The sequence below is a fragment of the Musa acuminata genome, chromosome BXJ3-1 (genome assembly GCF_036884655.1).
Source record: "Musa acuminata AAA Group cultivar baxijiao chromosome BXJ3-1, Cavendish_Baxijiao_AAA, whole genome shotgun sequence".
In the NCBI taxonomy this organism is placed as follows: domain Eukaryota; kingdom Viridiplantae; phylum Streptophyta; class Magnoliopsida; order Zingiberales; family Musaceae; genus Musa; species Musa acuminata.
Window position 1 is genome coordinate 1785658 of NC_088349.1, and position 13185 is coordinate 1798842.

The 13185-nt window shown below is 36.8% G+C and overlaps 1 protein-coding gene across 1 annotated transcript; it reads right to left on the minus strand.

Moving 5' to 3' along the window:
* Nucleotides 1-675: 675 nt before the first annotated feature.
* LOC103978285 (calcium-dependent protein kinase 4) lies at nt 676-10986 on the minus strand. Its single transcript, XM_009394026.3, has 12 exons — nt 10302-10986; nt 6613-6743; nt 5919-5960; nt 5562-5673; nt 5380-5458; nt 5100-5269; nt 3591-3717; nt 3236-3351; nt 3045-3152; nt 2182-2244; nt 1626-1799; nt 676-1215 (listed from the first exon to the last, which is right to left on the minus strand). Exons 1-12 carry the CDS (start codon nt 10626-10628, stop codon nt 1054-1056), a joined length of 1611 nt encoding a protein of 536 aa, XP_009392301.1. The 5' UTR covers nt 10629-10986; the 3' UTR covers nt 676-1053.
* Between the last annotated feature and the right edge of the window lie 2199 nt (nt 10987-13185).

A 13185-nucleotide genomic window follows, 5' to 3' on the forward strand; every position in this document is an offset into this window, starting at 1 on the left:
TAAAATTTATACATAGCAAATATATTCAATATAAATAAAAATAAAATTATCATAACCCACGTGAGATGCAAGGAAAGATAGAGGAGGATCGGAGAAAGGCACGAGGGGAGGGGCAGGGGACTACAAGGTGAGTAGGAACAACTATGACAAGAGGGTAGATGGTTGTAACCATTACGATGAGGGGGCAGGGGTGCTGTGATGAAGGGAGAAACTGAGAAGAGGTAGGAGGGAGAAGATATTACACGTCGCGAAGAAGAGGTGAAAGAGAAAAGAATGTCGAGGAATCATTACCCATTGTTTGTCATTTGTAGTCATCTAGTCGTCGATCATCGGAGGAATCATCATTGGTGGAGAGAGGAGGGCCAATGAACATAAAAGTCAAACAACTACCATGGCGCCATCTACAATTAGTGATTGGGTGTGCGAGGTCATACGAAGAAGTTATTACTATTGCAGTAAGGCTTGCGGTAATCCAACCCTAAATAATACCATGCGTTCTCACTGTTATTACAGACGAGAGGCAATCCCACCGTTGAAACTCTTAGATAAGAAAAATGACCAAACTATATACCATGAAGATGTAAAAATGATCAACCAGAAGTACTGTCGAAGAAAAGATAAAAGAAGAAATCCTCTAAGCTCAGTATGGGATTAAAAAAAAAAAAAAAAGGGAAATGGAAGAACTATCTTGATGATGAACAATTATATTGGCAGTATGTACACAATCATATATCCATTATGGTGAGAGAGAGAGAGAGAGATGGAAATCTTTCAACTTCAGCAACATAATATACAATGCATGCCACGAAATTACTACATCCAATGGTATATGATTCATTGCAGTTCCTTTTACTGATGAACTCTTCATCTCTAACAGCTACCCTGCAACCCGCAGCCATGGTTGAGAAGGAAACATTAACCTTTCTTAGCTCTTCATAAGAAGCTTGAGAAGTGTCGGTGAAGGATCCATAATATGTAACACAAGTATGGTGAAGATGGCAGCGTTTAGAGCTCCTGCCAATCTTGATCTCCTCTTAAAGGGGCCTTCATCACTTAGAACTTCTGAGGATTTCTTACACCAGATGGACTGGGAACATTGGAACTCATGCTTGCAGTTCTTAGGAGCTTACGAAATTCAGACAAGCTAATCTTGCCATCTTTGTCGATATCAGCTTCCTCCAGTAATGGTTCAATAGAACCCTTCAATCCTGTATGCTGCAATAAAACACAGATTGCCAATTAGAAATTGTTGCTGATTACAATATTAGTCTATTCCATAGACAATCTGTAGACTACTTCTAGTAAGAAAAAAAGCTTCATATGGCATAGTGAAAGAATTTCTAGAGTTTAAAATTTTAATGGTGGTAGAATATCATATTTTGGCTTATTGTTTCACCATTAAGACATGGAGAAGATGGAACCATGCCTAGTGTACTTATAGATTTTTCTTTCTTTTGATGAGACTACATGGGTCAAATACTTAGGGACTACCACCAAATGGATTTGAACCTAAAACCACTTTCAAGTTGAACCAACTAATGGGACTTTGCCTGGTTGGCAAAATAATTGTTTTTCTGGATAACTCTACGAAACTCTAGACACAGATTAGGCCAACCAAAATATACCATTCTAAGTTCCTCCGGTGTAATGTATCCATCTCTATCCACATCAAATTTTTCAAAAGCTGCTTTACAACGTGAACGCCATTTCTCAGAATCATGCTCCTCCATCTGATGCACATGCAAAGTTGCTGCAACAAATTCAGTGAAGTCAACAAGTCCATCGGTGTTGCTATCAATCTGCAGAGTAACATGAAGTATCAGTCCATCCGTTAACACATATTAGCATATACGATATTGAAGCAGAGACAACTACAGAATTAATTAGCACACGAAGGTAATCAATATTTATTGGTCTGAAACATTGTACAAAATCTTGAATCTTCTTACTACCATCAATGTATGAAAATGTAAATTTCAAATTGAGAACCCCCAGTATTAACCAGTATAAATTTGTTCTAACATCTTTCATTTTGGGTTTTCATTTGTATTTATCTTTTCACAGAACACAAACATTGGCAAGGGAATTAGCAAATAGCACAGTATTCATATATATATATATATATATATATATATATATATATATGTATGTATGTATGTATGGATATATATTAAAACTTACAGCTTGAAGAATGTCAAGGTCACGAGGTCCCTTTAATCTCCAGGGGATATCCTTGGCAAGAGCCTGCTCAAACGAACATAGTCAAGACATTTAGAATGAAAGAAAGTTTATCGACATTTTTTTTTTTGCAAAAGTTTATCTACAATTTTAGAAAAAACAAAATCCAGAGTAAAACAAAAGAAACATATTACCGCTGCAGTGCTCCTTAAATGCTACCAAACCAAAAGGATCTAAATGATAGGAATATAAAGATATACATTAAAATGATTTAAATGCTACCCAACTTAACTACAAAAGTCCAAAAATGGGATATGTGTTGAAACTGAAGAGAAAGCACAATTCCAAACAAGCAACTAATACTCAAAATTGTTGTCCAGCAGTAGGAGATTCCCATAATGGTGCATTGACATAAGAGTTTTAGCCCTTAAATCTTCTTTGCTAAGCACATGCTGATTTATAGACACCAAACCAATGATTATTACTTCTTTCAACAGGAAGTTTTTGCAGAAGTTGACTAACATCACAAGATGCTACAATTAAATTGACCACAAAAATAGGGTATGAACAAAGTCTTCTTCAGAATCCATAGATTAAAACATCTATGATCCAAATTCACATCCATTGCAACAAGTTGTTGCCCCTCAGAAATCCTTGAAACCTAGGTTCTCAATGAAACTTGGATAAAGCAATCCTAAAATCAGCAAGCACATCAGAAGAGTTGCATAAAGCAAAAAAAGAAAGTTAAAGAAAAAAAGAAATGTGTTTGGCAAGTTACACAGAGCAATTTTCAAGAAAAAGCTAAATTTTGTCATTCCAGCACCAGAATCACAACACTCCAAAAGAAGTATTTTAAGAAGACCAACCTGTCTCATTTCATCAAGGCTTATTGAGCCACTTTTATCGATATCAATTGCTTGAAACTGGTCCTTAAGATCTGCTAGCTCATCTTCATCAAGAGTGCTTGCTATTGCCTGCTTAAAAAATGAATTAGGTTATAAAAGAATTTTTTTCGAAAATAATATCAAAGTATAACTCCTTGTGCAATATTGTTTACCCTCAGTGCAAACTGCTTTAGACGGCTATACTTTACGAACTTTCGCATATTTGCTAGAACTGAGATATCCAATGGTATCTCTGATGCATTGCCCCCTTCTCTCACCCATGGATGGGCTGCAGAGATGCACATCAATCAGAAGGCAATTTATTAGTGAATGTAACTGAATGATGATAACTTATAGAAGATTCCGTTAACTAGGGGATAGATTGTTCATAATAACTGCAGTTGAGAAACTTAACAACAATGCAGCAAGATCAAGCATCAATGTTGAAATGTTTTCCTTTTTAATTGAAAAAAGCATGGAGAGTGATACTAAAGCACTGACATCAGGGTCTGAAGGTGGAACACATACATAAAGCTTGAGCAGCAGTCAGTCTCACACGAGGATCCTTTACTAATAACTTCTTAACGAATTCCTTGGCGCTGTTGCTTATTGTAGGCCATGGTTTCCGTCGAAAATCAGGCTTGTTTCTTAGCACCTGCGAACCAACAACAAATATACTTATATTTTCTGCAAATAGAAAGGAAAAAAATATTTTATGCTAAAAATGGAAAAGAAAAAGATATGCTGCAAAAGGACATACATAACCTTTTAGTTATTCCTATATAGACCTACTGAAATATGCTGGCATAAAAAGTACTTTATCAACTAGGGTAATTTCCATTACACTTAAGTAAAAGAGGATGAAAAATGAATTTCATTTCCAAAAATGTACTTATAACCAAGTGGATCATGAAATTTTTATTCATTTTACCAAGGTTCCCAAGCTGTTCTCTCAAAAATAAGATGCTTGTTCAATATCCACTCAAATTTCACCAAACAAGGCCAAAGGAAAGAAAAAGGATAACACATGGCATATGACTTGTGGGTCCCAAATTTGTTGTGTGCCTTGGAATTGTATTAGTTGTCTTGGATCTCCTTTGTCATAAAGGACAAGTAGAAAATCTACTAACAGCTTTGTTTGGTTTTTTTTTCATGTTCTAAAAGATCATAGTCTTTAAAAAAAGTGGCTGATCAAGTTTTAATCTCCAACACATTTTGCTGGACATGAACTTTTGGACTTCAATGAAGGATTTACATGATCCAATTCTAATTTGGGCATCTCAATCTTGAAATCATCCAATCTTCAAGCATCAATGAACTCTGTTAATCAAATCTCCTTGATTTGAGGAGCTCTTTTCTTTAGGATAATCCTGCTCCAAGAATACTGATTTCTCTTGGGATGCCTCTCAAGGCCTAATAGAAGCCTGGTTTATGGTCTTCCTCCAGGAACTATTTAAAGGGGCTAATGCTGCAATACAATACCGCATTTTCACGATACCATGAGATAATGACCCAACCAAGAAAATTTTGCATCATGCCTTTTGTGAGTGATTTAAGAAACAAGGATATTTTTCCTCCACAATGACTAATTTAAACAAATTTTTTTTCAATAACATAGTATACACACTTAATAGTTCACACTTAGAAGAATTTTGAGATCAAGTTTTTCGACCCTTTGCTGTATAATAACCATCACACAAGTATCATAAATACAAGTGGAGAAGGATCATATAATCCACACTGGACTACAAAATAAGCAATATTCACAAAGTTCATAATTGGCCAGAAACAACTCACATCAATTTAATCCTTTAAGGAAGAAAATTTTTGAACAAATGCATAGACATAATTTAATGAGCCTATCCCTATGAAATTTGAATCATAATGCTTTTAACGTAGGAAAATTTTTCCAGAGTCATGTGACAACAGTACAGTCCTTAAGAGAATCAGGTATGCAATAGTTTTAATAAATAAAAAATTTGGGAAATATTAGCACACTTATCTATTATAACCTTACAAATCAAAATGCAAATTTACCTCTTTAAATATCCCATCCTCAGTTCTGTCCCAAAATGGACGTCTCCCACAAAGAAGAATATAAGTGATCACCCCTATGCTCCAAACATCTGATTCAGGGCCAGATTTCCGCTTTAAAACCTCAGGAGCAACATAATATGCGCTACCAACAATATCATGGAATTTCTTCCCTGCAACAAGCCATTGTAAATTTCTCAAGAACTCTTTGAACAAAATATTTAGTATTGAAATTTTAAGACTAACTTTCACTAAGATTGGACAGGACCATCATAAAACAAACCTGGTTTTATAAAATCAGACAAGCCAAAATCTGTTGCCTTTAGAGGTGAGTCTTCTTTACTCGATTTGAAAAGAAAGTTCTGCAGATACATGTACAGTGCTTTCAAAGTCGAACATCGAGAGAACTTCACTAGGTTGTTAAAAGGAAATTTAGAAATCCTGTTAGATTCATTCAGATTTTACCTCAGGCTTCATGTCTCGATGTACCAAACCATGCAAATGACACTCAGCTGCAACTTTAAGCATCTGTCGTACTACTATTGCAGCATCTTTCTCAGTGTAATGACTATCCTTTCTGGGAAGATAACATCAATTTAGAAACAGTTTTTATTTTTCCAAGTTTTACTACAGCCGGAGAAGTGAATACTCGGAGCTTAAAACAGATGATGAATATATTAAAAAATGACAGCCAAATATGTTCAAAGACTCATATTATAGCCATCACACATGATTTATTCAACACTAATTGTTTTTTAATTCTCAGAGAAGATAAATGGGAAGTGTCAATGCCTTAACTTTCACAATGCTAAGAGATCTTACTTGGCTAATATCCTATCCAATAATTCCCCTCCCTCGCATAACCTGATAAAGTGATAGAAAACAAACATGATATCAATATCAAAGAAAGCATATTCAGTCACAAGTTTGACTACAGAACAAATTAACCAGAATAAATTTGTGAATTAGCTTTTATATGATTGTGTCTAATGTCTCAAATTTCAACATAAAGTTTGACTGAGGATGTTGGAACAGATAATATTAACAAGAACTAGGCATACAAATCAAATCCAACAAATTAATCCTATCATTTCTGATATAATAACCAGATTTTTTAGAAAGCATATTCTGACATTTAGGAGAAATATCAGAAGCATATTCAATCTAAAAGAATGAATATCAGGTTTAAAATAAAAGGTCAACAAAAACAAAAGGACAAGATCAGACCTGGCATTTGGTGATCCTTCATGATAATTTAAAGATAAGTGAACATGTCAGTTCCTTGCTATTAATCAAAGATAAGAAAATACCATCCATCTATGTTGACTAGACATGTTATAAATCCTTAAAATTGTCAAAAAGAAAGAACATCATTGATCTTTATTTCATTATTCACACTGATAATTGTGTTCAACAGAAAAAAGGGAAAGTTTGCAACTTAAAATGAATTGAGATTTGAATATTGTATTGCAATAATTCCACATGCTACTAAATAAAACACAATAGAGAAACTTACTCCATAACTATATACACATAGGAATCATCTTCAAATGCATTATGGAAATTGACAACGTTTTCATGGCCTTTCAGGGCTTGCAGTATCTTCACTTCCCTCTTGACATCCTCAACAGCAATAGGAAGGACCATCTACCAGAAAAGAAAGTAAAGTTCACACAAATACCATCCATTAAAGATGTGAGCACTACATGTAGAAGGAGGACACCATATAATGCTTAATGGCCTGTACTCACAGAGCTAATATGTGGTTATTAAGGAATCATGCATATCACTTTTTTCAATTACAAACAAAAAAATAAAAATTTTGTTTTAGTTTATTGTTAAGTTTTCCAAATAAAATAAGTTTAGTCGAAAAATTAGATGATGAAAAATGTTTTGATTTGACATTTTGGTAACTTATTCAATGTAATTGTTTATAACATTTGCTATCACTCAGCGATTTTTTCACTTGGCACATATTGGAAATTTTGCAGGATAGGATGTACCAAACACAAGTTAAGAACTGAAAAGCAGATTAGTTGTTAAGAAGCTGCAGTAGGTAATATCTAACAGTGGTTGCTGGACTGGTAAGAAACCCAAGGCACAAGAATAGAAAGGACAGAGAGTGAAATATAAATATAAATATACATATATATATACATATATATATACATACATACACATATATATATATATACATAAACATATACATATACATATACATATACATATATATATATATATATATATATAGAGAGAGAGAGAGAGAGAGAGAGAGAGAGAGATGTTGGCCTTCAACTTGACATTGTCCATTCTTCCAATAGAGCTCTTCAACATTCTTCACCATTTCCAGAATTTTTCATGAAGGGATTTTGTAGACGCACTGCTTCACAAGGTCTTCTTGTTCAACAGCGAGAAGTTCAGTGTTAGAAAGAAGTCTGAGGCTTACATTGAACTCCCAGAAACATCTTTCAAGCTCATGAGAACAGTCAAGAACAAAAATGATTCTGTGAAATAATGATTTTTTACCAAGAGTATTCACACATTAAACTCAAGAAATTTGATTTTCAAGATAGATCATTTTACAATATATAAATGGAAATTGATCATGGGAAATGCTCTTGAAGTTGACTTTAAATAGATCAAGGAAGCCTCTAGTTATTGTTAGTTTGTAGTGGCTAGAACATTGATCAACTAATCAGGTAGCAATCACTGAGTGGGACTGAAAATAAACAATGATCAATTACAGAACTTCAAAGTTAACAACTGAAGAGGTGTTGACTGTTGACTTCAAGGTTTCGTTGTTTTACTTACAGCAAACTCATTGATTGTTTGTAACTAATGAGCACATATAAGCGTGCTTTAGTCTCAACTAAAGAAATAATAGTGGCATAAATCTCGGGAAGAATCTAAGAAAGATGTGCTTAAAAGGATAATTTGATTATCTGTGTCGGTCATCCTATTCCTTATCTTCTACAGATCTTAAAAAATCAACAAAGAGAAACTTTGCATTATGGTTTGACCAGCACATTTAATTTAGAAGCTATGCATTTGAAGATCTTAAACATGTAAATCCATGACTTAGTTTACATGATAATTCATAGAAAAAACAACAAGAAAGTCAAATCTAGTTTTGCAGCACTAAAAGATATTCAAATTTATCGACATGGACTAGGAGATTCTCCAATTGATCCTTAATCCTTGTAAAATCATCCAATAAGGTCTATTGTGCTGCTCATCTGCAACTCATCACAGCTTCTGATGCCATTTTCATGAACTTAACCATTAAAATCCATTCATAATCTCGACATGGCACATTCAATGATGTTAGTTGACTACTTTATAGAACATTCATCACCCTGTACAATAGACACTTAACGATTAAAATCCATTTACAATTCCAACCTGGCACAAAAAATATGATTGAACACCCTACTAAAACACTTAAGAACCTGTTAAATACTTACAATCAGTTGTTTGTTTTGGCCATTTGAATTAATTAAGCAATGTAAAATAGTTTTAATAGTCATATCTAGATACATCTGCCTGTTATGAGTCAGATATTCAAGATGAGTAATAGCATATGCTCATGACACTTATTAACAATTTTCTTCCAACAGCTCCATGAAAATTCATGTCACACATTCATGGATTTTTGATGCTTTACTCATCCTAAAATCAAATGACCTTTAACTGGTTATTAACATGTCTTAAAAATCTTGGATTGTGATAAAAGCATATGGTCTAAAGACTCTAAACACTGAAGCAGACCCACGAAAGTGATATCACCTTGAAAGGAATCTACTGTATGGCAATGTTGACATAGTAATAATGTCATGTTAGTTTCTGAACTCAAGGCCAAAAATGTCAACCAAATGGTTTATTGGCTGCTGATAATGATGAGAGATCACATATTAATTTCATCCTGCTAGCCTATATTCCCCAAATTTAATCTTCATTCACACGATCTACAACAATGTTAAAGCACTTTTGAAAATTTTCTAGAAGATTGTAAATATAAAACTAAGATAAATTGGTATAATATAAATTACAAAAACTATTGTCGAATGATATTATTCATTGTTTATCAGGCATAAACAGGACATTTCTCCAACATCAAATCCAACTGTTATTAAGGTTCCAGGTATTAATCCCTCTCTCTCTCCCACCCTTCTCCCACCAGTATGGACTAAAAGGTACACCAAAGTTATTGTCCAATCAATACATTAATTAATATCTGTTTCAGATATTAATAGTGATTTCTCCAACTTCATCATCCAAGTGTTGATAATAAGAAATGCTTACCCTGCTAAATCTCTCCCTCCCCCCAAAACCATTTTGTGATTCTCGAGTCTTGATGGTTTTAATGAGAATACAAATATACTCTGGAGCTTGAATGTTCGTTACAACATGAAGGGCCATCTCTTGGGCGAAGTTGAAAAAAGAAGTGGCTGGCTTGTTACCAGTTCAGGAACTCCTAAATTCATGATAAACCCATGATAATTGAAGTTAACTGTATAACAGAGCTCCCACATGCTTGGTTCGATGACTTTTTTTTTTTTTTTTTTCATTTAAGACCTAAGTCTCAATCCTGCTGAATGGAAAACTAACCAAAGGCTATATTCAGATCAACTATTTCTTCAGGTTATCCTACAGAGTGCTAAATAAAGTCCTACCATTTCAGATGATTATAAACTTGCAAAGGGTCCAGGTTATCGAGTTCTTTTCTTTTGTTCTCAAACTGATTGAGTGAATCAATCGCACAAAAAGCTCACAGAGATAAGGTACAAGCCCTTCTAGAGCTAATTCTTTTGCTTATCACCAACAAATATATTCTACAAAGTCAAATGGTTGTATACCTCTTGCAGCTCCAACATGCACTTAACCTGTCCTAAAATGAAGTGTAGTAGCAGTGATGAAATAGAATGCATTAATCAACATCAGAAATTACAAAGTAACAACTTTTGTCCCAACAAATCTTGTCTCTACTTAATCTACCTTAATCCACATCAATTCCTTAGGCCAGCTAAAGAAAAACTTCCATATCTATCAACATATGCGGTTGCAGAATTACCTTATATTTGTCTACCAACAAATCTTCTGAACTAAAAAACTGTACACCCTATCTTGTGTATGCATCCTTAAAATTTTAGTCTCAAATTGCAAACTCAGCGAAACAAAATCAAGCATATGCGGTTGCAGAATTACCTTATTTTTGTCTATTCTCTTCACCGCCACCCGTTCTCCGGTAGCGTTCTCGGTGGCAACAAACGTATACCCAAACTGCCCATGCCCGAGCAACTTCCCAACGGAATACCGGCTGTCGAAATCCTTGGCATATCCGAAATCGGTCCTCCTGCCGCACGGCACGAGCCCACTCGACCGCCGTTTGGATCCTCTGTCCTTCTGCTGCGGCTGCGTCGTCGGCGCCTTATTCTTCTGCTCAGGCTGTAGCTGCTGCTTCCGTGACGACCTGGTGCCGGCGCTGCTGGTGCCGCCTCTTATTTTGGCGTCCGCGGAAAAGCACGCGCCCATTCTTTCCTGCCCTGGGGAGTATAGCTGATAAGATTACCATCAACGAATCAAGGTAGGAGTCGACGATGATGCCTTATAAAGGAGGTTTGTTGCTCGGATGATGATTGGAGAAGGGGGAGGGAAGGGTGGAGGAAGATGGGGGGAAGGAAAGGGGTAGAGGTGGTCAAAGGACGATACTGATTGAAGGTAGCACCTCCATCAGCCTCCCTTTTCACTCTCTCTCCCCCTCTCTCTCTCTCTCTCTCTCTCTCTCTCTCTCTCTCTCCCCCCTCCTCCTCCTCCTGTAATTGGATCTTCAAAGAAATCAAATGGATTTGGAGGAATTGGAATTGGAATTGGATCTTTTGATCTCCCCCTGTTGGTTTCACTTCCCTTCTTTTGTGGTTAGTTGGTTGGTTTATTCTTGGCATCCTCTCTTGTTATGTTAGTTGGACCTTTTCTCTCTCCTCGGTCACCGTTTTGCCTCATAGCCACGTGTACCATCATTTGATTAGGCGACCCGCCTGGGCCCATCTTCGCTTCCAACCATAGGAAAGGTGCAGTGACAAGTTAGAAAACCACAGGTAGGTAAAGCATCGCCGTGGAACAATTTTCCCGTGCCTTTTGCTGCCCAATTGAAGGGGCGTTTACAATGTGAAATTGCCGTCAGTCTTATCCCAGCCCACGCCAAAATGAGGCCTGTTCAATCCCAATGGATCACTGTGAAGAAAATTCTGGAGAGCTGTGACCTTAGTTAGATAAAAATATGTGCACCTAATGAAAATTACAGATATCATACACGTAGTCTTATTGGAGTAAGGGATTAAAGGGTGTGGTCACTTTGTCAACGTCAAAGAAACTCCCTAATACGAATAAGATCGAGTCAATTGCAATAGCGAGCTCGACGTTCCCAACACGCGGTTTGACGCAGTCGACGTCGGACTCTTAATACGACGTGGTGATATTTGTGGACCAAGAAGCGAGTTGGTGTTTGTCATGGGGTGGATTCCAAGCAGTGGGGGGGATGCGAGTCTCGACTGTATTAGAATACTATGTATCGAATCATGGACTACACGTCTGACTCCATCACCGCTTATATGGTGAGCCACACCATTAACAAAGCTTCTTTTGAGTCTCGGACTTGCAGGCAAATAAGAAGGCATGGGTTGCTGCTGCTTCTGAGATCTGTAGTCGAATGCCCAAAGAGTTTACATGCTGGAATGAATGACCTCCTTGACGCCAGAGTGTTTTCTTCTCTTCCTTTGGCTGAGATGATGAAGTGTTTGAGCTGCAGTTGTGGGAGTGGTTTCTCTTCCTTCCTCTGAGATGTAAGAAGGAAGAAGCAATCCCACCGACAGATGCCTTAATTCTTCTGTGTTCGAAGTCGGGTGGACGAGAAACTGGTTCAAAGAACATGTTCGACCGACGATTACTCGTGAAGAGAAGAGCCGTAGCTTTCTTTGGAGAAGTCCACGCACGCGTCAGACAGTAGGACTTGACTCGGTCAGACACGTCTCCCGCGACTTCTATGCTCTTTCCCGCTTTGTTCTCTTTTCATTTTCTTGTTTCAGGTGGCTGCCGTGTTCTCGCATTGAATAGTTTTGGCTGCCGCTAAAGTCTCCACTGCCATTTCACACACTCCGTCGGTGATTCCAAGCGGTGGAGTTGAACGCAGATGCTTCCGCTAGACGTCCGTCAAAGCTGAAAGCAAAACAACAACATAGATGAAGGAAGCAGTTGAAGCCAGCACGGCCAAACGCAGGACTTTTCCCATCCTTCTTCCTCTTCAAAGCGAGTGGAAGGCCCTCACACGACCAGTGTAATCAGCTCATGTTGAAGAATGTTGCTCAGATCACGACCAGTGTCCACAGATTATAGCAATTCAAGAACACATGTGATGACTCAACACGATCACCAGTATTAAATACTGCAAGATTTCCTGGTACCTTCCTTTTTCGTCACATGGTGTAGCACTTTATCGTCCTGCCGATGATCTGTCTTTGACTTTTCATAAATGTCAAAATATTGGAAACCTGCTTCGGCCAGCACGCGACGGGAACACATGATAAAGAAAACAAGGGTACAGATGGATGAGATCAAGTGGACTCCTCCTGTATCTTATTGTTCTTCTTCCTTGAGTTGATATCATGAATGAATAATCTGACTGATTATGATGTTCTTGTACTGGAGACATCACAGACTGCTGACTATAATCTGACTTATTATGATGTTCTTGTACCGCAGACATCACAGACTGCTGACTGCAGCTTCCTTGGCACATTATTCTTTAGCTCTTCCTGATAACCCTTCTTTGCTTCATCGAATGCAAGCGAAGCCCCACTTCATCAGCCCAGAGAGAAGAAATCATGAGCAGTAGCTGTTCTGGGATTGCGTATTATAAAATATCAATTATAAAATACTCTGATCGTAGATCTCTCGTATAAACGTAAGAACTTTTCTCTCAACCATCTTTAAGAATTTTAAAAGATCACTTTATCTAACCATCAAGAAATCCAGAACACTAAAAGATTCTTCACATCAAAATCTAGAGATATATGAGATATTCATAGAAAAATCA